The 26,521-nt window shown below is 41.2% G+C and overlaps 1 protein-coding gene and 1 long non-coding RNA gene across 3 annotated transcripts in view; one reads left to right on the top strand and one right to left on the bottom strand.

Moving 5' to 3' along the window:
• Positions 1–7,018, bottom strand: part of RNF217 (ring finger protein 217) — a 113,638-nt gene extending 106,620 nt beyond the window's left edge. Inside the window, exons 1-2 of one of the 2 annotated variants that reach the window (XM_070417622.1) lie at positions 6,717–7,014; positions 5,865–6,443 (exon numbers count right to left, since the gene is read on the bottom strand). In XM_070417622.1, coding sequence (XP_070273723.1) covers positions 5,865–6,443; positions 6,717–6,737 — 600 coding nt within the window. In that variant the 5' untranslated portion in view covers positions 6,738–7,014. Of the gene's footprint in view, positions 1–5,864 lie in introns of both variants that reach the window. The other variant, XM_070417621.1, reaches the window with a different exon arrangement.
• LOC139012145 (uncharacterized) lies at positions 5,877–9,397 on the top strand. Its single transcript, XR_011471815.1, has 2 exons — positions 5,877–6,062; positions 8,757–9,397. It is a non-coding gene; the product is annotated as an uncharacterized lncRNA (long non-coding RNA).
• The last annotated feature ends 17,124 nt before the right edge of the window (positions 9,398–26,521 follow it).

The raw sequence follows: 26,521 nt of genomic DNA, 5'->3' as shown, positions 1-26,521 counted from the left end.
TTTGAGATCTCTTAGGCCAGTGGTTGGCAAACTGCGGCTCGCGAGCCACATGCGGCTCTTTGGCCCCTTGAGTGTGGCTCTTCCACAAAATACCACGTGCGGGCGCGCACGTACAGTGCGATTGAAACTTCGTGGCCCATGCGCAGAAGTCGGTATTTTGTGGAAGAGCCACACTCAAGGGGCCAAAGAGCCGCATGTGGCTCGCGAGCCGCAGTTTGCCGACCACTGTCTTAGGCAGTGGAGGGCGATGCAGGGTTCCTCTATGTCACCTCATCTCCAGACAGCTGGAAGAGACAGGTGACACCAGGCAGCCCCAGACCAGGTCCTGCCGGCCCAGAGCTCAGCATTGAACAGGGTTCCCTCTACAGAAATCAAATGCCAGTTAAAATAAGATTAGAACCATAAGAGAAAAAAATAAAGAAATGATTAAAGAGATATCAAAGGAACAGAAGAGGAAAAGAAGGGCATGAGTTAGTAAGGTATGAAAGCAAATGTTACCTGACTCCCCCCCCCCGCCGCCCCCCACACCCCAAATACACAAACACACAAATGAAAGCAAATGTTACCTCACCCACCCACTCCAAACACACAAACACACAAATTCGGTTCACAAAAGAGTAGGGTTACACAGTGACTTAACAGATTTCAGTCTCACATTCTTTGTCACATTTTCAGGACTTCCAGAATCACACCTGGCATGACAGGATCTGTAAATTCACCTGCGTGAAGGCGCCTGCATTCAAACTCCATACCAAACTCGGTGGTTTCTAAAAATATACAGGTTGCTTTAAGGTTTATGGGGGGAAAGTAGGTTATGCTTTTACCCATAAAGGTCTGGATGACTCAGAGTTTAATAATAGGATACGTGAGCTTTCACCCCTAGGTCACTGATTCTAGGACGACTACAGTAGACTGTCATTTGACGGCACTGCCATCTCGCAGCTGTTTGGTTCAAAATCTGTAGAAGAAATGTTCTGCGTGTCTCTATTAATACTCACTTGACAGGTGTATGCATTCCAACTCCTGTGCATCTGCCAACTGCGACCACTTTGAAGCGGAGTGATGAAAGCCACAACAGCTGCCACCTTGAGACAGCCCTGAGCCTGCCCAGTCCTCTCCTGTCTTTATCTAAAGTGCTAAATATTAATACTTCGTATTACAACAGATTTCACCGTCTAAAACCAAAATCATAAAGGAAAGAGATCTGTGGAGAATTTCTGAAATGAAACCAATTCACTTCACATCACTGTATACAACAAAGAAAGCAACAACTTTTCCTCCTAGGAAAATGTGGTAAAAGCCAAACCAGCTGAGAAAGTCAACATTTCTCATGGCTCAGTGACCTGTAGGAGACCACAGACATCCTTGGGACTGTGTGCTTCCGCCATAGTCATTGCTGCACAGGCAGGTCACCTGGAAATGCACTTCTAAATTGTACGTACCAAAGCGTCATGTACCCAGGCAATATGAACCAATATAACTCCCACTATATCTCTATCATGGTGCTCTACAGCCTCTCAGTCAATACCTATGTAGAGCCAAACTCTAAATTAATCAGTTCAACCTTTCACCATGGCAATTGGAAACTAGATGGTACCTACTACACTGAAAAGTCATCCCATTGCCCTAGCCAGTTTGGCTCAGTGGACAGAGTGTTAGCCTGCAGACTGAAGGGTCCCGAGTTTGATTCCGGTCAAGGGCACATACCTCGGTTGCAGGCTCCTGGCCCTGGTTGGGGCATATGGGAGGCAACCAATCAATGTGTCTCTCTCTGTCTCTCCCTCTCCCTTCCACTCTCTAAAAATCAGTGGAAAAAATATCCTTGGGTGATGATTTAAAAAAAAAAGTCATTCCATTAAGAAAGGTTCCCCACAGCCTCAAGTCATAGCAATACCTGGAGAAGAATTATGTTTTGAAAAACAAAACTATTATTTTTAAACCACAGTATGGAGATATTTGTCACTGACTAATTTGTTATGTCTGTACTGAAATAACGATGAGTTACCCATTGACCTTTACCACATATTCAGTCCATGGCTCAAATGGAAATAAGACTCATGTACAAATCTGTATTCCCATCTCCCATATCCACATTCATACCTCCTTTCAAAGAATGCGGTATCTCCTTTTAGGAGAAAGTTAATTTAACCAGGTGATAGTCCAAGTCACATTTAGGGTACATTTTTAATGTTTGTACATAATGCTTAATAGGGATCAGCTTTAAGTGATGTTAAATACTGCCCTATTTGGCACAGACTCGGAAAATGGTGACAAAATCACTAATAACTTTTTATTTGAAATATATCATCTAAATATATATATATGTACATATACATATACACACACATATATTGATTTCAGAGAGGAAGGGAGGAGAGAGAGAAACATCAATGATGAGAGAGAATCATTGATCGTGCTGCCTCCTGCACAATCCCCACACTGGGGATCGAGCCCACAACCCAGGCATGTGCCCTGACCAGGAATCGAACAATGACCTCCTAGTTCAGTGATGGTGAACCTTTTGAGCTCGGCGTGTCAGCATTTTGAAAAACCCTAACTAACTCTGGTACTGTGTCACATATAGAAATTTTTTGATATTTGCAACCATAGTAAAACAAAGACTTATATTTTTGATATTTATTTTATATATTTAAATGCCATTTTTTTTTTTTTTTTTTTTTATTTTTCGCTTAAAGTATTACAAAGGGTATTACATAAGTGTCCTTTCCTCCCCCCCCCCCCCCCCGCCCTTGACAAACCCCTACCTTCCCTTACCCCCCAGTGTCTTATGTCCATTAGTTATGCTTATATGCATGCATACAAGTCCTTCGGTTGACAAAGAAAAATCAACCAAAAAAATGAGTTCGCGTGTCATAGGTTCGCCATCACTGTCCTAGCTCATAGGTCGATGCTCAACCCCTGAGCCACCGCGGCCGAGCTGTATCATTTTATTTTAAAAGGTCTTAAGAATGCTGCAAGTTCAGGCTTGACAGATTTGCTCCTGTCAAAACCAAGACACCTTATAAAACAAGAAAAAAAGCACTAAGTAGGCCCTTTTGATCCGGTTTAGTAAGGCAACAAAACAAATCTGCGGTTTGATTTTGTTTTGCTTTAGAACTAGTGTGTCATTACAGATCATGAGCTGCAATTTCACTTCACTGATGAAGAAATTAAGACACAGAGAGGTTAAATGACACAGAAACACAGACCCTCTGAATAGAGGGGAACTTAGTTACAACTCCAAGCCTACATTTTTATCCAATTAAAAATAATGTCATTTTTTTTTACAAGCTAAAAGTTTGCCAAAAAACTCTTTAGTTCTAAGTTTAATAACAAAGTTAGCAACCCTATCAGTTTTATCTGTCTTCTATATTAAAACCATTAAGTCTTTGTCTTTTGTCTTAAACATCAAGAAGCTCAGAGAGAATTTAGTGCCCAAGCAGAACCCCACTTCCTAGTCGTGGTTTCTGGGGGTTATCTCATCCTTTCTTTGTCACTCAGCTTTTCACAAACTCAGTCACTATTAGTTGAGCATCTGTGATATGTCATACAGTGTCCTAGGTGCTAAAGAGACAGTAGTGAACAAATCATGAGAACACTCCTGTCTTTGTGGAAATTAATTACAGAAATATAAGTTACAGTATGTTAGTGTTATGGACAAAATAAGCAGGAAAGGAGATCAGGGTTGTGGGGTAGGGTTCATCTTTGAAAAGAGTGGTTAGTGAAGCCATAAGGGTGACATCTGTTTGCATCCAGACCTGGAAGGGGAGGAGTAAGCCAGAATCAAAGCTATTGCAGGCCCTAGGAACAAGTGCAGCAGCGGTCCTGAGGTGGGAGCATGCTTGGCCCGCATGAGGCATCTTTTCGTTGTTGTTTATTATTTTAAACAACACATTTTTCTTCATTGAAAGTTCCGTCAAATACTTTGGAAGAAGGTCAGGAACATGCATGCAATCGTAAGTGCTGCAAACAACCTTCAGACACTATGACACCTCAGAAGAGTTTTTAGTGGTTGGCTATTGCTATGATACTTCACCTTGCCCCTCCTACTCCCATTTCTTCTCCACTAGAGATCAAAACATTGACTTCCTAAAACTAACTCACAGAAGTAAAATAAAATAAAATAAAATAAAATAAAATAAACCTGCTCTGGGGGAAAGGCCCATCTTAATGAAGGGAATCAATCACACTGCAATGCAGAGAAGCCAAACCGCAGTGACTACCTCTCTTGAACTTATATAACCCATGGTATCTGTATCCAGTGTTTAACATTAAGCACTGCCTGGTATTGTCACTCTGTTTACATCTCACTATTTGCTACTTCGGATTGTTGTGTGCACATCTGCTCTCACAGTGACTTCCCTGGAGCAGGGCCCATATATTGGAAATGTCTGAATCCCATCACATGACTGCCCATGGATGGCACAAATATTTGTTTGACAGCTTAATTTTGTTTGACGGTGATGTCATTGAAACTACCACAACGAGCAGCAGACATCCTCCTGTTTTAAGTATCTGTTTGTGGATAAACCATGAAAGAAACACCATCGACTCTTACAGACATTTGGATAATCTCAACAATCTTGGGCAAGTTACTGTTTGTGTAACATTCCATTCTGTCTACATTTCCCTTTGCATTTTTCAGTTGGGCACAGGACACACTTTCCGTCTAGACACAGCAGAGATTAGCCACAAAACACAAAGGAGCCACACGGCGCTGCGTGAAATCCTGTTCAGTTCGCTTCAGTCAATGTTATTAAACACTATGAAAGGAAAGGGCCTCAACACGAAACTACCAGATACAAGGAATATAAGTCACTGTCCATACAGTCTAGCAAGACAAACCAACACATAAGGAGTAACTTCAGTGGATGTAAAACACACAGAAGTGTTTTGAAAGTATATAAACAGTGGCTTGGAGGGCCAGGGAAGGCTACACAGAAAAGCTGGCACCTGAACAGCCAGGGCTTGAAAGATGAACAGGCCTAGGACAGTCAGACAGAGATCAAAGGGCATTCCAGATTGTGCAAAAGACACTGGCAGAAACATAACATTGAAAACTGCTGGAAGAATGCATTCAGCGCCTGTGAAGGAAAACAGGTCTGTTGCCCTCCTAATCTTTCCGGGAAGGGGGTGGGGGGAGACACAACAAAAAACCACCAAGCTTTCAAATAAGGAGCAAAGGAAGAAAGTTTCAGCAGCACTTGTTTTGTTAAACCTCTTAGCTTTGCTTTGCCCTTTCTGTGTTGTTCCCTCTTAGATAAATAAAGTACTGTGCTGGAGAGTTCAGTGAGGAAAAGTACTTCAGCTTGACTGTGGAAAAAGAAAAACTGAAAAAATGGGCAAGGGCCAAGGAATAAACAAATTGCCCTTCTGAAATAGATAAATGGGAGCACATTTTAACAGGAAGCACTACCTGGTATTGTTACTCTGTTCACATTGCATTATTTGCTACTTTTTAAAATCAGATGATCATGGACCCTTCTGTTCACCAAGTCCATCCATACTTATTTTATGTTCACAATGTGTTAGTCTGCGACCCCAGGCCCGAGAGGCAGGCTCTACCTTGCAATCTAGTAAGAGAAACAAAGCAGAGGGCAATTCCCTGTGCCCTGTTCCTTCCGCGGCTGCCAACCAATGCCTGAAGCTCAGAGCAGAGTTAAGTTCCAGTCAGGTTAACCAGTGAGGAAAAAACACACACTGGAATAATTACATTTCAACCACTGACTTGCAAGAAACTGTCAGAGGCTCCCGGGAAGGGTGGGGAACACCTCTGCCTGTGAGCAGGGCGCGGGCGCGGGGCCTGGCTGGCCAGTGACTGGGGATGCTGGCAGGGCGCGGAGCAGGGGACGGGGCGCGGTTACCTGGGCGCTCAGGTAGACTTTGAGGCACTCCTCGCACACGGCCTTCTTGCAGCAGGGCAAGGGCTTGATCGGCTTGTCTTCCAGGCACACCCGGCACATCAGCACCATGAGGGGCGCATAGGGATCCCCGACCCCACCCAGGCCAGAGTAGGGTGGAGCTCCCAACAAGCTGGGCGCGGAGAAAGGTTCGGGCGCCAGGTAGAACTCCAGCTCGATGCTGCCGCCATCGGGGGGCAGGCGGTCCGTGGGGAGGGACAGCCGGGGGCTAGGGATGGAGGAGGGGGTGCCGGGAGCGTCCATCACCGGCGGGGCCCGAGGCGGCGAGGCGGGCGGCGAGAGCGGCTCGGCCGTGGGGTCCGGGGGCAGGACGTTCTCCACGCAGAACACGGAGCAGAAGACTTGCCTCCGGGCGGGGGGCGGGCGCCGCTGGCCCAGCACGTCCAGGACCAGGGCGTCCGGAGTCCCGACGCGGATCCCGGGCTTCGGCTCCTCTCCGGGGGGCGCCTCCGGCGGCTCACGCCCTCCCTCCTTTCGGTCCCCAGCTTCCTCCTCCTGCTCTTCCAGCTGCTGTGGCAAAGTCTGGGGATTGAGGGGCCCGGTGAGCGCCAGTCCTGCGGGCGGCCCGGGGGCTCGGCTCTCCGTCCGGCCAGGGGCCCCCCGGCTCCCCGCGGGCTCCGGGGCGCTCGTGTCCGCGCAGCCCGAGTCGCTTCCGCAGCCGCCGCCGCTCGGATCCGCGGAGGCGGCGCGCGGCCCGGGCGCCCCGCCGCTGTCCCCCCGCGGCCTCGGGGGCTCGGGGGAGCCCGTGGCGCCGCCAGCGGGGTCGCCCGCCTCCGGGACCCCGCCGCCGCTCACCGTGCTCTGCTCCTCGCCCATCGCCGCCCGCGGCCCGCGCCGCCGCTGCCCATCCAGCCGCCGGGACCCCCACCCGGCGCCGGCGGGCAGCAGGGGCAGCGGCGCGGCTCCACTCGCGGCTCCGCTTCTGCTTCCGGGTCCCTCCTCCGGGCCGGGGACGCCAGCAGCTCCCTCCGGGGAGCCCGTGCTCCCGGGCCGCGGCGCGCCGGGGACCGGGCCCGGGCCGCTCCTCCTCCTCCTCGTCCTCCCGCGCGGCCGGGCACCGCCTCGGGGGCGCCGAGGGCCGCTCTCTCCCGGCGCGAGCGCCCGCCCCACATGCAGGGCTGGGAGGCGCCGGGGCCGCCGCGCACCCCGGGCGGGGCACAGGGGTCCGGAGGAGGCGGCGTCAGCCCCGCGCCATCGCCGGTCCCCGCGGCGGGCCACGCGGGACGGGCGGCCGGAGGGCGGGGTCCGGGGCCGGGAGGCCTGTGGCACCGGGACGCGCGCGGCGAGGTGCAGCCTGCACGCGGGCCAGCCGCCGGGGTCCTGGGGACCGAGGCGGAGCGCACGACCTCCCCGGCTCCGGAGTCACCTAGCGCCCTCCTCACGGCCCCTGACCCCACCCCTTGGCGCACACCTCCCCACACGTACACGCGCGCAGGCACACGCGCTCACACGCGCACCCCGAGTGGGTGTGATCTGAGCCGCGATGCGCTCCGGCGCCCGGAGTTCACACTCGGCTCCAGCCAAACCCTCCCGAGCAGGCAGCTGCCCTTGGGGCTACGCACTGAGTAGAACTTCCTACCAAAGGACTCGATACTCAGAGCTGGACCCAAAACACACTCAGGGTTTGGCTTCTCTTGCTTCTCTTGGGTCCACCCGGTTTTAAAGCCCTCAAGGAGTTCAGAGAAATAACTCTAGGAATTATCCGTTCCAAATGCGCAATATACAACTTTCTGCCTAACTGGGTAAAAAAGAATCTTGGAAACCCACAAAATAAGACGAAAAAGCGCTGGAATCCTTATGAGAGCTGATAAGTAATTTACAAGATTTATCACTTCTTTTTCTCCTCTTCGGTGTTCTTTTAGGAACTATACTTAACCCTTTAAATGTTCCAAAATGGATAGCACCGGGTTGTAAAATGGCCTGGCCTAATTAATGGACTGGATCCCTGGTGGGAATCATGAGGAGTTTCATTAGCATAATCACATTTATTCCCAAAACTGTTTCCAAGACAACAATTATATTTGAGCCAGAATTTAATTATGTGTTGATCAGTCTTTATTTTACAGGAAGTATTAGTCACCCAGACTGGTGTGTTTTAGTTCCCTAAAGCCAATGAAAACATTTTTGGGAAGCCAGCCCTTGTGTTTTTCATCTTGAGAGAGCATTCAATTTACACATTCATGTAATAGGAAGGAGCTGTGAAGGGTGTACAATATTTTTTCTTATCGTGAAGTTGTCACTGGGTTGTTCTAAACTATTTTCCAAATCAGATAGAATGCTAGAAAGATGACTAGCTATGCAATACTAAGAAAGCAGTGTAACACCAGAGAATATGTCTATCGAGTGCATATGATGCTCGGTTGCATGCCAAAGGGATAAATCCAATTTAGCAGTCTAAATGCCACCTCATTTATCAGTCTGACCCAAGAATGAAGATTTCTTATTTGGAAGATTAAATGCTATTCATGGGTCTCCCACCCCTCCCCACCCTGTCACTCGCACACTCCAACTTGGCTAATTAATTTCCTGGTAGCTGCTGTTTTCTCCAAATGATACTTCTAGTGTTTATTGTTTTAAAGGCAGGAGCAAGAAGCCCCCCTATGTGCTTTTGTGTACCCCACCTGAAAACTATTCTTTCAGAAAGGATATAAAAATAATGTTTTCCAGGTGACCAGAGGCTGAGAGTGAGACCAGAGTATATCTCCACAGTGTCAGTAGCAATCAAATCCCTCAAGGTCCTCCCATGGTTTGGAAACCCCTCCCCACACACATTTGTCATAGGTATTCCAAGAATTTGTTCTTGCAAAGTCTACCATTTTGTTCCTTATCCCTCAGGTTTCAGTTCCCTGGCAATGGCTCTCCTTGACACTGAACCAACTAGAAGTTCTTGCTGGGACTCCTGAAGGCGGCCCATAGCTCTCAGCCCTGATTACTGCCACGACTTCCTTCCTACAGAGTTCATCTGGCCTTTGGGAAGAGAGAAGCATGGCATGTCATATCTTCAGCCCCCAGACAGACTCAGACTTGCCTGAACCATGGGCCCAGCATCCCCTGGAGTTCAATCTGGGATCCATGGGACACCTGGAGCATGGACATGAGTTAAAAGGCAAAGCAAAAACACTGGTTCTACCATCAATTTTCTCTGAAAAGAAAAGCATGAAGCACCCATCATGATTGTGCTGATAGGATTCACTTTTTAAAAAATTTATCTTTATTGTTGAAAGTATTACAGATGTCCCCCACTTCCCCCCCCCCCCCCCCACATTGGCCACCATCCACCCCCCACCCAACCCTCCCAGGCCTTCCCCACCCTATTGTCTGGTGCATGTAAATTCTCTGGTTAATCTCTCTCCACGCCCACCTTCCCTCAGCAGTTCCTCAGTCTGTTCCATGCTTCTATGTCTCTGGATCTATTTTGTTCATCAGTTTATTTTGTTCATTAGATTCCACAAATGAATGAGATCATGTGATACTTATCTTTCTCTGCCTGGCTTATTCACTCAGCATAATATACTCGGGGGCCCTCCATGCTATCTCAAAGGGTAGGAGGTCTTCTTTTTTATGCCTGCATAGTATCCCATGGTGTAAATGTACCACAGCTTTTTTATCTACTCAGCTACTGATGGGCACTTGGGCTGTTTCCAGATCTTAGCTATTGTAGGATTCACGTTTTTAAAAGGATTGCTTAAAAATAAACTCTGGCATAAATTTCACTTGCCTACCACAAGCTTAATATTCCTGAACATCCGTTCATGTCAGGCTATATTCAGTTGTTAGAACAATATAAGCACTATTGCCACTACCAGTTTCAGTTCTCAATATTTTTTAACCTGCAGTGAGCTATGCACCTTCCTTAAGACTTCAATATCAGGAGACTATGTCAAGTTTGAGAATTGATGAAGTCAACTGCTTTTAATCATTAATGAACATTATCTTTTCTATTAGCACTTTTCTTATCCCGGCCTTCAAATAAGACTTGTTTTGGTTTTCTTGAAAAATGTTATTAATTAAAAAATGAAAAAAACCTAGATTTATTAACTTATTAGAAAAATGTTATGAGGTATCAGAAAAGCTATAAATCATTAAATTTTACATATTAAAGGTGAAACTAGTTTCTTAACTGTTGTGGAGAAGAAATACATGATGTTTAAATACCATGAAATGATTATACAGCAAATAGCTGACTTGTATTTCTACCAGTTCTTCAACTATCCGACCAGGTAAAAAGAAATAGATGTCATTTAAAAAATGTATTTCCTGAAGAGGAATGGACAGGGCGGAATTGTTGTCTAGGTCTTCTTCTGAAAGGCACAGTGGAATGTTGGTCCTCCTTTTCCTATTTTCTCCCTTCTTCAGCCAGGGAGGGGGAGACCTTCGTATTATTACGGGAAAGGGCATCAAATAGAAAAGAGAGGAACACAATTGTTTCACTTTCTTTTTCCACATAAATTCCCTAAGGAAAATCCAAATAGCAGACTCTTATAAGATAATGTTAAAAAGAAAAGAAAAATATAAAATGAAAGCCCCAAAGCTTGGAAAACAGAAAACAGGAATAAGAAGGAAGAGGGTAAAAAAAAAAAAAAAAAACAAAGGAAGAAAGAGAAAAAGAAAGGCGGGGAGAGAAGGAAGGAGGGAGGGAAGGGAAGAATTTTATTTCCCACCACTCAAAATAGCCATTGAAACTATAATAATAAAAGCATAATATGCTAATTAGACCGGACGTCCTTCCAGACGACCTTCCGGACGAAGCCGGGGCTGTGAGGGAAGCCCAGGTCCTGGGTGCCAGAGGGAAGTGGTGCCGGCAGCTGGGGGAAGGAAGGCCTACTCTTGCACGAATTTTGTGCATCGGGCTCTAGTTTTAACATGATATATTTCATTCTAGCATCTGCATCTGTGTCTATTAAATATGTATTAAATGATGCATGCTTTTGTTTGTTTGTTTTTTAACTTAGTAATATATCCTAAACATTTTTCATATCATTAAAATATCTGTACATCAAGATTTGTGACCATAATGAATTTTACTATATAGATGTGCCATAATTTATTTAGCCAATTCTGTTTTATTTAAAAATTTGATCATTTATGATTTTAAAAATATGGAACACTTAATATGTTAATGTGTATAATATTAACATGTTAAACCTTGTACACATTCCTAACAGACCACAACATAAAGTCCTAAAAATTAAATTGCTGCAGCAAAGGGTTGATGTAGTATTGAAGCTTTATCACAGAAACTGAGCACCAATTTATATTCCCATCAATAGTGAGAGTACGAGAGAGGCAACTTGGGGAAGTAAGACCATTATAAGATTTTTGAAAAATAAAAAATGCTGTCAATAATATCTTACTTTTTAATTAATGAGCACATTTTTAAATAAAAAGGGAAAGATCAAATATCAACCGTCGATGACCCTTGGGATATTTGCAATGCGGCACTATATATTATGGCTCTTAATTCCCGAGGTGATGGTTGGGACAGCTTCCCCCTCCTCACCTATTAAAAAAGAACTCCTCTTTACCTCTTGTATTGACAATAGTGCTTTAAAACCGTTCAGAGCTAAACTCAGTCATCACTAATACTCTAAGTATACATCCAGGATGCCATCACTCACTTACAAAACACAAGTGTATTTACTCGAGTGCCCCACACTCCTTCCCAAATGAACACTGTGCCAAGGAAATCCATCTCTCAGCCCCCACCGTGGAAGCTCTGAATTAAGGCAAGAAGAGCTTCACTAACTGCAACACCAGCCCTTCCTGACCTGAGAGGCCAGTTCCCTCCTCACTGAAGGAGTCCCTGAGCCCTTGCTGTTTAAAGACAACTCAAAGTTTCCACCACTGTGGTTTTTGTTTACTAGAAAGATGTTAGCCCTATCTCTGCATCTAGAAATCCCCAGTGTCCTCTTCCCCAGCACATAGTCCCATAAAGAGAGAGGCCTTTGCTCTCTGTTCCCCAGCGGCCCTTCTGAAGCGGGTGTCAAGTCCCCGCTGCCTCCTGACAGGCTTTGTTTACAGGAGCCAGAGAAATTTACAGCCCGCTGGCTTCCCCTGTCCAGAGACTGGAATGCCTCCTGGTTGGGTAAACAAGGGCAAGATAAATCTCCTCTGGTACCATCGCCCTCAGCATCATCCTTGCTGGGTAATTCATTTTGTCCAAACTAAAGGTTAATCAAGCATCGAGGTACATGTACCTGACAACAGTTTTAGTTCTGAAAAGAGTAGATTTTCTTAGCAAAAGGGAAAGTAAATCTCTTCCAAATGAGGGAAGAAGGAAAAGGTCATTTAGAGAAAATTCATTTAAAACAAGGAAGAAGTGCTTACAAAACTATGCTAAGTGAAAAAGGCAAGGGACATTTAATGGGTACCATGATTACAACAGTGTAGCATGTGCATGATAAAATAAAGACAAAAGTAGTAGTGGTTATTCTGCTGAGCGCCCCCCTTCCCTGCTGCTCTCCCACCGCCCCCAGTCATCAAGGGTGATGGAAAAAGCAGGCTCCTCACAGAAAGGCCTTGGAGACCACCTGGAGCAGGAGAAGCAAAAACCTGAGGTTAGAGCAGGCTGAGACCCCAGGCCAGAAGTAACAAGCCGTCAGGGGACCCCACAGAGGCGTCCAGGGATGCCCTCCAGATCAGAAGTCCTGGAGAGGAGCCATAGAACAAGCACATCAAACTCAAAGGCTAACACAGGCCAAATAAACAAGGTTTAAGTTTATGTGGGTTGTATTAGTAGAGAGAAATCATGCACCTGCGTGTAAGGGAAATGAATGCAACACAATTATAGTAATCAGTCATTAGCGAACATTATAGTTTGTTATTAATAACTAGAGGCCTGGTGCACAGATTCGTGCACTAATGTGGTCCCTCTGCCTGGCCTGCAGAGATCGGGCCAAAATTGACTCTCTGACATCCCCCAAGGGGTCCTGGATTGCTGAGAGGGCAGTTTTTGGGTGACACACCCCAGAATCAGGCTCCCTCCTCTCTGGTTCCGGGTGCGTCACCGAGAACCGCAGCTGCCAAGTCACCAAAGTGTGGCAGCTCCTGCGCTGAGCGTCTGCCCCCTGGTGGTCAGTGCACGTCATAGCTACCGGTCGGATGGGCAAACAGCTGGCCAGTCGGCTGGTCGCTTAGGCTTTTATATACCAGTATATAAATTATGTATAACAAGATATTGTAAAAATTATGAAATTTTTATTAAAACGTTTCTCACATACTATTATATTGGCTGGGCCACAACTTTGACATGCTTGCAGTAAAAGATGAAATCGACCAGCCCATCCTTGAACTTTACTTTGTGAAACTGACCAGTTTCTGCAATTCCCCCAAACGGTTATTCCCCTTTGGGAAACACCTCCGCAAAAACTCAGCCATTGAAACTGCTCAGCCCTTCTCCATTTAACTGCAACCCACCCCCAACCCCCACCCAATCTTCTCCCTCAGGCCTTGACTGTTAGAAGAACCAGCTCACCCACTCAGCTGCTCCCACTCCCCAATAAAGTCCCTTCCTTCTGGGCAAAATAAACAAGAGTGGTTGTTATATAAGGATGGTGACATGGTGATGATTTTCCTCTCTACTTCCTAAAATTTCTAAAATGCTATGTTGCTTTTATAACAACATACAAAAGAGAGAAAAGATTTTCTAAAAGAGTGAAGGTTTTATTCTAATGAACAGAGAAATAGGCTTTTGTTGATAGGTGCTATTTGCATGCACACTCGTGACAGTTAAGGTAAGCAAGTCCTTCTAGTTGTTACAATTCAATTCAACAAACATTTCCTGTCTTTCAGATCCTGTGACAGCTCAGGAAAATTCAGTTTATTTATTTGTTCAATGGAGAAAATAATCTTTTCCCCAAATTTCACTTCTTTACTATTAACTTTATGATATATCTATTAAACATTTGAATTGTGCAGGAGCATATCTTACTTGTATACGAACATCCAGTTCCTAGCCTCCCGCACAAATTTAGTTCTCAATGAAACATTTTTAAAGGAAAAAATGAAAGAAGGTCTTCTATAATGACTGAAGCATTATATAGAACTGTGAGTCTCAAATGGTGTGCTAAGGTACCCCGAGGCACAGCAGCAAACTCCAGGGGCACCATGGGATATTTAAAATTCGTCAGGGAATCACATGTTGGACACCATGCAAATGACTACCGTTAAGTTGTTGGGAATTTCTTTTGGTCTAAAGGGCTCCATGAAAGATAACTAAGACACAATGCTCCATGAACCAAGTAAGTTTGGAAGCTTGGGTTGGAAACCTCAGGTATAGGGCAGAAACAATAGGATAGAGGTCCTGATCTCTTAGAATTCTTATTTAAAACTTACAAAAGACTCATGTAGTCATTGCCTAAAGGTTTGGTCCTTGCTCTCAGCTCCTAGGAGGTAGCTTCTAGGCAGGCCCTGACTGAAGGGATAGCCTAACCAGTGAGTCTCTTTGTTTCCCTGCACTTAGTCTATGCTAACAATGTGATGGATGTTGGGGTCTTAGGTCATGTGGTATCAGCTTGACCTGTGGAGGGGCTGGGAACTAAGATCAGCCATGTCTATCTCACTGACTTCTAATGAAAAGCCTGGACACTGATGCCTAGTGAGTAACTGGTTGGGAATATTCCATGCATGTTGTCACACGTCATTGCTGGAGGAATAAGTGCTGTCCGCACAACTACACTGGGAGAAGATAGCTGGTGGCTTCATGCCTGCTCTCTCCTGGTCCCCGCGCTGTGTGTCTCTGCCGGTTGTGAATTTTAACCTGCATTCTTTCACTGTAATAAACCATAACTGTAAGTTAACACTTTTGCTGAGTTCTCAAAGTCTTTCTAGACAGAGAATTATTGGACCTGAGGGTACTCTTGAGAACTTCCTCAACTACAACAATCCAAAAACAGAAGTTCATTAACGTTTTTAAGTTTTCATTTTTCTTGTTTTCCCAAGCAAAAAGATGGCATTGAGAAGGTATGGTATTCACTAATGCAAGAATAGGACAAGTTTAATATAAAAGGCGAATAAGAGAAATATGTAAACGTAGTTCTGGACACAAAAGAAGCTTGATTTTTGCTGATAATAGAGATTTAAAAAAACTGACTTTTTAAAAAAATTATACAGGTTGCTTGAATTCAGTTTTAACATTTTGTTGGACAAAATCTATCACGAGCATTACATGATTCTGAATTTTTCCAGACTGACAGCATAAACCATTCAGTTGTATTTATTTTATAATTATAGCAAATAATTTTATCTATTTATCTCCTAACATACTGTTACCAAGTTGGAATGGGAGGACCAGCTGCCTTTGGGGGCTGTTAAATATCACAAGCTGCTTCTCAAACATTGTGGAATCAATACAGCTCAAAATATTTTCTCAAATACTTTTCAAAAATCTCTCAGCCTGCAAGCATCTTAAGAATTTTTATTCACATAGTCCTAACTCATTCACATTTTTTTTCTTCTCTTTAGAAGACTTTGGAGCTGTTATTATGAACTTTATGAGAATGATGCTTTATCTCATAGTTGTAAAATAGGAAAAAGACAAGAATGGGCAAATGAGTATCTATATCTTAATCATATTTTGTCATTGATTATCTATTTGCCTGAACTTTTCCAGGCCTCAATTTTTGCTGCTGTGAAATGGGAAGATTGGACTGGATGACTCTAAGATTCATCTCAATACTAAAATCATTTTCAGTTTAACCAATAGATATTTATCTGAATGTGTGCACATTGTTGTGAAATGTATAGGGCTTACAAATGGTGAATATAACTTAATCCATGCCCTGAGGAATCTTGCAATTAAACAGAGAAGACAGATGCTTGACTATAATATCAGATAAGTTTTGATGGATGCTATTATAGAACTATAAACTCAGGGCCTTGGGAGTTGAAATGCAGGGGAGATTTCTGCCTGAGAGGATCATAGAACATTTCATGGATGGCCTGAAGATGAGTTAGAATTTTGCAGATGGAGAAGGTGGTAAGGATAATAAATATTTCAGTACGGGAATTCTATGAGCAAACATGATGACAGAACATACAAAGTGTCCCCCCAAAATGTATACACACTGTAACAGCTGATAGCTCAATTTTTAAAATATATATTTTTATTGATTTCAGAGAGGAAAGAAGAGAGAGGGAGAGATATAAACATCAATGATGAGAGAGAATCATTGATAGGCAGCCTCCTGCATGCCCCCCCACTGGGGATCAAGCCTGCAACCCGAGCATGTGCCCTGACCAGGAATTGAACCATGACCTCCTTGGTTGATGCTTAATCACTGAGTTATGCCAGCCAGGCTAATAGCTCAATTTTGAAAATGAAATGTATTTTAATAAACACTGCCTTTATAATTATTCAAAGTGTGTGTATACATTTTTGGGGACGCCCCATGTATGGTGCCTTGAGTGGCAGCTAGTGGTCCTGGGTGTCTGATCATACGCAATGTGTAGAGAAAGGATAGGAGGTGAAGCAGAAAAGATAAGTTGGCTCAAAAATTTTCAAGGATTTTGTGCTGGATAGTTCTATTTTCCCTTCTAGATCCACTTTCTGCTTTGTCTACCCTCTCTGCCTCACAACAAGATTTCTAACCCAGTTTAGTTACTTCTGCATTTTACATTTCAACAAAGTTTTTTCTATATTTTGAATGTCTTTAAAAATCTTAATGTTAGTCATAGAAATTAGTCATTATTATGAGACATACAGTATGAGGAGGGTGTGACTCATATACGTTTTTAAGATGGTGCCTCTGATTTGAAGTCTGTTATTTTATTAACAGATTCTTCTGATACTGTTCTGTCTGTGGGTTGTGGCTGGGACTTCTACCACATTTCCCCCCCACCCCCCTTTCCCTTAACTTCATGTAACAGTCTTATTTGCCTATGCCTCATTAGTTGATGCAATGCTTCCCTCTTCATATGAAAGAGTTAATTTAGAGAATTAGTCAATGTGTTTGACACGATTATCCATCTTGTTCTGTGATGTATGATATTTGTTATGTAATTGCTTGCTTCCAATTTTATGGGTGACTAAGAGATATTGTGAAATTACAACTCAACAAGGCTCTATGGCACAGGCTCTCCCACACTTAAGAAACTGTGCAGTCTGTGCCAGCATTTCTCCAAATGGCGTCTGTGGATGGAATTGGCGTCTGTGTCTGGGGACACAATATGCTGACCTCTAATTGTTATCGTGAGTCATGCATGGATCCGCAAAACCTCTCAGACCCTGTGCTCTAGAGAGCATTTATGTTATTATTTTAAGAACAATCCCTTTAAATTCATAGGGGAAATGAAGGAAGAAAATCAGGATAATTTTTAATGTTACCCGTGATAACTGCCAATGAACTTGAAGCAAACACGAAGGCTTTTGGGAAAACTATCATCTTTGTTTCCCTCAGACCATAAGATCAATAAAGTATTTTAAAATCTAGATATAATGCTTACTCTTTATGTTCATTAAAATGCAGCAGTGGGAACTCAGAGTGGATAATCATTTGTTTTTTGTTTATAATACTCATTTGAGAGATTGTTAAGTAAAAGTTAAAATAAGAACTTAGAGAGAAATTCAGTTGTTTATTGAAAAGTTATATTATAATTAAATTACAAAAAAAATAAAACAAAACACATCCAATTTTGGCACCTTCCTGGCTAGGGAGAATTATGATTGTTGGTTTTATGCCATTTTCCTTCAAATACAAAGCAGCCAGATTATTTCTGCTGAGATTAGCTTTGAAAAAGTATTGTGAAGGAAACATTGTGTGTTGGCGTTCCTTCTACCTTGTTTTGCTCATGGTATAGGTGCCAGAATCTTATGCTGCTACATGAAAAATACTGTTGCCCATTATATTCACCTGGCCAGAATTTTCCTTCATCATTTCCTTCATCAAAACCTACCTTACCTACCTCCAACTCCTTCAGGCCTCTGTGCTGCCTTCCAAATGACAAGGAGTAAATATTATCATCAATAATATCACCCATATCTATAGCACAATTTACAGTGTGTTTTTTCACATGCAATATTATCCCATGTCATTATTCAACATTATACCAAGGGAATGTCTGATATACAGAAGTCGGCAATTTTTTCCGCTTCACAATTAGAGGCTTTATATAGATCATTTGAATGTATTCCATCTCTAAGGCCTATAAGCCTGAAATGCCATCATTAGCTAAACTTTAAATAATTATATCCTTTCAGGTCTAAAATATATAAGCAGTTAACACAATAAAATGTGTCAAGGCTGTTCTATCATGACTTTAATTCTCCTGAAGGCTACGAAAGTAAACTGGGATTAAGTTTAACAAAAAATACAACTTTTCAAATACATATCTACTTTCCTTGACATGTTAGATACTATAATTGAATGTTTCCTCCTAGATATTTAACAGGTCTGTATGTTTTTCAATTTCAAAAACTGACAATCAAGTTCTGCTTCAATAGCCATGTAAGTTTCTATTGGACTGACCCTTCCTAACATAACAGCTCTGATGTCCCTACTCTCGGACCATACTTGATAGTTAATTGGAGAGGGCTGCTAAGCCTACCTGTTAAAGCCTTAATCACTGGGCTGGTAAAGAAATTGTAGGAGAATATTTTTGTGAGTTGAACATAGGCAAAGGTTTCTTAGACAGATTATGAAAAAATAACTATAAAAAACTAATTGAAAATTATCAATTTATCAAACTTTACAACCTTTCATCAAGAGACATGCATGAACCATCAAATTTAAGTCTGGGAGAAAATATGTTTAGAACAAATATCTGATAATGAAAGACTGGTATTCACATTGTACTAATAACTTCCATGACTTTAGAATAAGGTCAAATAATCAAATAAAAAATGGGCAAAGAAGACATATTAATGACAAATAAGCACAAGAAAAGAGTGTGTGCATCATTAGTTGTCAAGAAAATGCAGATTAAAAACCTCTACACAACCATCAGAATGCCTAGAATTGAAAAGACTGATAATACCAAATGTTGGTGGGGAAGTTGAGCAAGTTGAATTCTCATACATACTTCTTGGTAATGTAAAGGGGTATAACTACTTCATAAAAAATCCCAACAATTTGCCGAAACCGGTTTGGCTCAGTGGATAGAGCGTCGGCCTGCAGACTGAAGGGTCCCAGGTTCGATTCCGGTCAAGGGCATGTACCTGGGTTGCGGGCACATCCCCAGTGGGAGATGTGCAGGAAGCAGCTGATCGATGTTTCTAACTATCTCTCTCTCTCTCTCTTCGTCTCTGTAAAAAATCAATAAAATATATTTAAAAAAAAAATCCCAACAATTTGCCATAAAACTAAACATATACTTATCCTATGACCCAGTAATTCTACAAGATTTATCATAGTTTAATTCATAAATGATTCTTTATGAAAGGGAGAGGATAAGTATTAACAAGGTGCTATAGACTGAATATTTGTGTCTTCCCCAAATTTATACCAGTGTGTTGAAACCTCTTCCCCCAATTTGATGGATTTGTCTAGAAGAAATAGTTTCACTAAAGCTGTGGGATTAAAAAACATGATTATGAAGTGTTCTGGAAAAGGGTGAGTGATTAGCCATATATTTGCCATTAAAATTCCTTCTTTACTTCCTTAGCAAGCAAAACATTGAATACATTATTGCAATTTAATGGACTAAGTTGTTTGACCTGATTTTCCAGAAGAACATCCATGCAGATATATTTCCATTGCCTTAGATTTATTGGTTCCAAATGTAATTGTATCTGAATTTTCTCCCATTTATCTGAGTGTTATTCATTTTCTTTCTTGACAAACTCATAATTTTTACTGTCTTCCCCTTTGCTATAGTCCTGCCTCTACATCATTCCCAAGGTCATTTTAAAATGCCCAGTGGGATTAAAAATTCCTTGGGAAATAAAAAAGAGATCTCAGAGAAGACATCATAGAGAAGGAGATGAGATAAGTAAGTAACATAGCCCCACTTGTGCTATGCCAGCACAGCCAAGGGTTCCGCAAGCCTGAGGGGGCTGGGGGGCGGGGGGCGGTGAAGAATGTAGAAAAGACAGACATAGAGAGTAAGCTGGGTCTAGGTGGATCTTCCTGTGCCTGGCTGAGGCCACAGAGAGAGATCCAGAGGCAAGCTGATGCTTTTATAGCTAGAGGTAAACAAGTTAGTGGTCACCATAGTTACAGTGTTCTTGTGAGTTTCACTTGTTTTGGCCTCACTTGCTGCATCTCCCTCAGCCCATTAGCTACCCAGATAAGACCTAGGGAGTATCATAAGGTCAAGCCTAATTATGCTAAGAGGGCTGTGCCCTCTAAGCTGGGACTTGTTTGTGGCTTTGCCAACAGGTCAGTCCCAGGCTTAACCCTATAGCCGCTCCCTACACCCACTCTCACCTTAAGAAGGAAGGAAGGATGTGTTGTTGAGATGTCCTTGAGAAAGTGACTGGAGGGGAGCAAAGCTGTCCAGAAACATTAGACCCTTGGAAGGAACGTGGAAAAACACATAGAATTATACCTCATTTCAATCCAATTTGTCAATCCAATCAAGTTGGGTTTGAAAGATATAACCAATCAAGTTAGTGGAAAAACCAGGGTGTTATAGTGCCAAACCTGTTATGAATTGGTTTTATGATTCAGGCAAGTTGTCTAGTTTTCAAGTCTTCAGCTCTCATATTTGAGTGAAAATGGGTTGAACTAGGTGACCTCTAAGGTGTCATTTTGTGATTTCTCAGAGAAGTTTATATATGGCAAAATAAATAATAAAAATAAATGGAAATATTAGCCTGTTAGTTTTCTTGTGTAGATATAGACTCTACTGAATAATCTTTCTTTTTAAAAAAGTTTCTATATGTTAAGATGCTTTAATCATTTCTAGAAATTTATCAATTACTTTCATTTAGAAATTTTATATTTCTTTTCTTTATTGCCAGATAAATAAAATATAACATACTAAGAAGAATCCTCAAAAACCAAAGAAGAGGAATGTCAAATTAAAAGTTTCCAACTCACTTTATTTCTAAGTTATATTTATTGTTAAAGAACACATCTTCACAGTCACAACAAAAGGAAGAATTAAGGCAATGATTTTATTCCTGTAAGAACAGGAAAAAATATTTCCATTAGTAATGTAACATGGTATAGAAAGACACATGTTCCATCTGCTTAGGCCCATGAGAGAATGTTTTGCCCTTTTAATTTACTAAACTTCTCCTCTCTTTCCCAAGTAGCTTGCAATTCTTTCATTACTAGTAACATTTAATATCATGGCATGTGCTTATTCACTATTTGTAGTTCTACTATCATAATGTTTGACCAATTTTCTATTAATTGGTTTTTATAAAGTTATTAACCTGTTGTCTACTATAGATATATATTAACTTGCTTTGTAGATTAGCAATGCCAACCACACTTCACATTATTTAGTGATTGTTCTTATAGACACCATGGTTTTATTGGTGCAATAAATCAGACACGAGCTTATAGGTCAGTGGTCATATCTCTGAAGGTCTCATATGCACTTTCTAATGAGCTATAGATTTCAAAGTAGCATTACTAACTTGGGCCAGTAGGATTATAGCACAGTGCTTTCATTGCTAATCCAGTGAACTGGCTTCATTGGTTCTGTATACCTTATAGCCCTTTCCTAAATAATCATTTTTAATTACTCTGTGTATGCTTTCCAGCATATAGGACTTTATCCTCCAAGAGTTAAAAAGTATTAAAAGTGCCAGTATTTCAAAAGGAACCTGGGAAAAGTAAAGAAAAAGGAACCATTTTGGGCAATAAAGGCAAAAAAAAAAAAAAAAAAAAAAAAAAAAAAAAAAAAAAAAAGAAAAAGAGAAAGAAAAAAGAAAGAAAGAAAAGAAAAGAAAAAGAAAAAGTAGCTTGTCTTGACTTTATTTTACAACTAAAACAGTTCAAGAAAATAAGAGCATAGTTTTAGAACTAGAATTATAGAATCAGAATGTATACTTTGCTTAATTATATGTTCTTGGAAAATGCATTTGGGGAAACCTAAAATGATCATCTAATTTATTTAGAGTTGCAGTCCTATCAGAAGAATCCACATACTAAGAACAATTTTTTCTATAAAGAAGGAAACACTGGGCAATAGTTTTTATGTTATATTAAAGTTAAGTACTAAAGATTTCCATAGTTTCACATGATGAACACTAGGCAGACAAAACTATAACCAAGAAGCAAATGGATTATAATAGACATTATTAAATTAACCAGCTGTACATTCTAATATACAAGTGAATGTTGGAAGAAATTAAGACTTAGTTACTGTATTATCCAAATTAGATCATGTATAATTCTCAACAGAATGGTTTATCATTTCCCTCTGTTTCTTTCTCTTTTTTTTTCTTACTTGAAGCATTATTAAGTACTGAACATTTGTAAAAAATCACTTGGAGTAGTAATATTACAAAACCCTATTTCATCATTCAGATTAAGAGTTTTGTAATATTAATAATTTAAAATATTCCAGGAAATAATGTAATTAAGCAATTAAAATATGATCAATCTGTACATAGGATAGATCAATTTTGCCAGTTAATCATATTTCTCTTCTCCTTAAGGCAAAAATTTCAGAATTAGATTTTTAAAAAACCTTATACTTACATGAGTAGATGATATAAGACTTCCTTCATCATCTGACTTCATCTGTTTCGTAAAGAAATTTACTTTAAAAACTGTCCTTATTTGCAGACGACATGATATTATACATACAAAACCCTAGAGACTCCGTCAAAAAACTACTAGACTTAATACATGAATTTGGCAATATAGCAGGATACAAAATTAACCCCAAGAAATCTGAGGCATTTCTATACACCAATAGTGAACTTGCAGAAAGAGAGATTATAAAAACAATCCCATTTACTATCGCACCAAAAAAATTAATATATCTAGGAATAAACTTAACTAAAGAGGTAAAAGACCTCTACTCAGAAAACTACAGGACGTTGAAAAAAGAGATAGAGGAAGACATAAAGAGATGGAGGAACATACCATGTTCTTGGATTGGTAGAATCAACATCATCAAAATGTCCATACTACCCAAAGCAATCTATAAATTCAACACACTTCCCATTAAAATACCAATGGCCTACTTCAAAGATCTAGAACTAACTCTCCAAAAATTCATCTGGAATAAAAAAACACCCCGAATAGCTGCAGCGATCCTGAGAAAGAACAAAGTAGGTGGGATCTCAATTCCAGATATCAAGCTGTATTACAAAGCCACTGTTCTCAAAACTGCCTGGTACTGGCACAAGAACAGACATATAGATCAGTGGAACAGAATAGAGAGTCCAGAAATTAGCCCAACCCAATATGCTCAATTAATATTTGACAAAGGAGGCAAGAACATACAATGGAGCCAAGATAGTCTCTTCAATAAATGGTGTTGGGAAAATTGGACAGATATATGCAAGAAAATGAAACTAGAACACCAACTTACACCATACACAAGAATAAACTCAAAATGGATAAAGGACTTAAATGTACCACAGGAAACCATAAAAATTCTAGAAGAATACAAAGGCAACAAAATCTCAGACATATGCCAAAGCAATTTCTTCACTGATACAGCTCCTAGGGCAGTTGAAACTAAAGAGAAAATGAAGAAATGGGACTACATCAAAATAAAAAGCTTCTGCACAGCAAAAGAAACCATCAACAGAACAACAAGAAAACCCACTGCGTGGGAAAACATATTTGCCAACGTCATATCTGATAAGGGCCTAATCTCCAAAATTTATAGGGAACTCATACAACTTAACAAAAAGAAGATAAACAATCCAATCAAAAAATGGGCAAAGGATCTAAATAGACACCTTTCAAAAGAGGACATTCAGAAAGCCAAGAGACATATGAAAACATGCTCAAAGTCACTAATCATCCGAGAGATGCAAATCAAAACAACAATGAGGTACCAACTCACACCTGTCAGAATGGCCATCATCAACAAATCAACAAACGACAAGTGCTGGAGAGGATGTGGAGAAAAAGGAACACTTGTGCACTGCTGGTGGGAATGCAGACTGGTGCAGCCACTATGGAAGACAGTATGGAGTTTCCTCAAAAAGCTGGAAATGGAACTCCCATTTGACCCTGTGATCCCACTTCTAGGAATATATCCCAAGAAACCAGAAACACCAATCAGAAAGGATATGTGCACCCATATGTTCATAGCAGCACAATTCACCATAGCTAAGATCTGGAAACAGCCTAAGTGCCCATCAGTAGATGAATGGATTAGAAAACTGTGGTACATCTACACGATGGAATACTATGCTGCTGTTAAAAAGAAGGAACTCCTACCATTTGCAACAGCATGGATGGAACTGGAGAGCATTATGCTAAGTGAAACAAGCCAGTCAATGAAGGAAAAATACCACATGATCTCACTCATTCATGGATAATAAAGACCATTACAAACTTTTGAACAATAATAGATACAGAGGCAGAGCTGCCTCAAACTGATTGTCAAACTGCAGTGGGAAGGCCAGAGAGGGTTGGGGGGCAGAAGGGAGGGGAGTAAGAGATCAACCGAAGGACTTGTATGCATGCATATAAGCATAACTAATGGACATAAGACATTGGGGGGTAAGGGAGGCCAGGGGATTGTCAAGGGCGGGGGGGGGGGGGGGGGGAGGGAAGGACACATATGTAATACCCTTTGTAATACTTATTATAATATATTTTTTAAAAGAATAAAAAAAAAAAAAAAGAAAACACTTTCAAGATTGCCCTCGGACAATTCACTCAATGAACATAAATTGAGTTCCTACTGTGTGAGGAAATATAAAAAAAAAAAAAGAAATTTACTTTATTCTACAAAGCTTCTCTGTTAATTATAGTGTGGATCTTCAAATAATGAGTTAGCAGCTAAATTTCAATAAATTTAATACCTCATGTGATATAACTAAATTCAAAATTAAATTATCTTTAAATAATAAGGAAAAGAATAGAGTTTATGGACTACTATTTCTTATGACTAGCATAATGCCCAGGACATATAGTCTATAGATTTTTTTACATTTCATTTTAAATAATTTAATGATGTCTTTAAAAATCAGGTAATCACAGATTAACCACAATGTTAGAAACAGTTTTTAAATCAGATTTTTCTCAAACTTTTTTTTTCTTTTTTTGCTCCAGTAAGTGTAAGTAATTCTGGGAAAGGTCTTAGTGGCCTGGTCCACTGAGGGATGCGTGAGAAACTGAGGCCCAGTGTTGCTTATCTCTCCCATTCCAAATTAAATCACTCTTCGAGGTCATTGCTTCACAGACCTTTTGTATTGAGATAAGGTTTGAATACAAAAATGTTGTTGAAAATTTGGAACATTTAAAGGGCTTAAAACAAATCAGCAACATTTACAATGAAAATATTCTGCATATAATAAGATCATACAGATTTTTAGAAAAGCATCTTTATAGAAACATTATTTATTTGATGACTTTCTGAACCATGCCTTTGAGAAAAACTCTTTACTGCTCTAGCTCTGTCATATACTCATAAAGCAAATTTCTTGGCTCTCCTTGTAAATACGTTGTTTTTCTTTAACACCAGTTGGACATCTTTACAGCCAGCTTTATCTCTCTCTCTCTCTTTTTTTTGTCAAACCTACTCATCTAAATGTTCACATTATAATATTATGTATCTTCATTTCCCACAGAAATAATTTTTCCACAGTATAAAAATTGTCCACAAAGCATTTTGAATTTCCTAGTAACACCGTGAAACACAATGTGTCATGGCTGAGAAACATTCTCCTAAATCTAATCTGCTCATATGTCCATTTCCTTTTCTACTGATTCATGCTTTTATAATCTAAGTTTCCTATTGGTCTACGTCATTTAATATTTCCCAGACTTGTAGTCACTTTTGCTTCATTTCCTCTTTTTTGTTGCTGTTGAGCTATCAGCCTTTTCAATTCTTTTTTTATTTTTTAAATCCACTACCAATAATTGCTTTTCTATGGACTCATTCCAACTCTTGTAGTTGGTGTATAATGGAGAGAGAGAGAGAGGGAAATGAAAAAAATCCTTGAATCTAGGCGCTGAGGATGGGGGCAGAGAAACTTTGGGGCATGCTCTCCTTTTTCATCCTTCACGTAGTCTAGAATCTAGATCCACGTGGCTCTGGAGGAGTGCCTTTTTGGGGCTGGGAGACTTGGCAGAGGTCCAAAACCACAGTGTTTTAGAAGCCTCGCAAGTCATGAGCATGACTCATCAGGACAATGAAACTGTTCCACTGTACAAATATCCATTTTCAGCAGGAGCTGAGCTGAATCCTTTCACTCAAGCCGGGGCATAGTGTAACTTGCCTGCACTGCTTGTCTGGAATGACAGTGTGAACAACTTGAGGTCTGGACAGTGGCCAACCTTCAACCTTTCTGACACTGCCGTAGAGCACACTGTTTTTACAGCATTGTGTCTGTGGACCCGTATTTCCACCTGGCAGACCTGAGGACCTGCCAGGTGTTTGCTTAAGGAAGTCATTGAAATTCAATGCAAATCAAGGCCAGATTTCCAGGAGAAAAAAGTCAGCAGTATTTTCTAGGCACAAGATGCCAAGACGCGTTATTTAGATGTTTAATATGTGGTTATGGTACGAGT

Source organism: Myotis yumanensis, unplaced genomic scaffold (genome assembly GCF_028538775.1).
Source record: "Myotis yumanensis isolate MYYU_CA2020_CCGP unplaced genomic scaffold, mMyoYum1.0.hap1 SCAF_6, whole genome shotgun sequence".
Taxonomy (NCBI): Eukaryota; Metazoa; Chordata; class Mammalia; order Chiroptera; family Vespertilionidae; genus Myotis; species Myotis yumanensis.
Note: the sequence above shows the minus strand (reverse complement) of the source record. Positions and strands in the feature narration are given on the sequence as shown.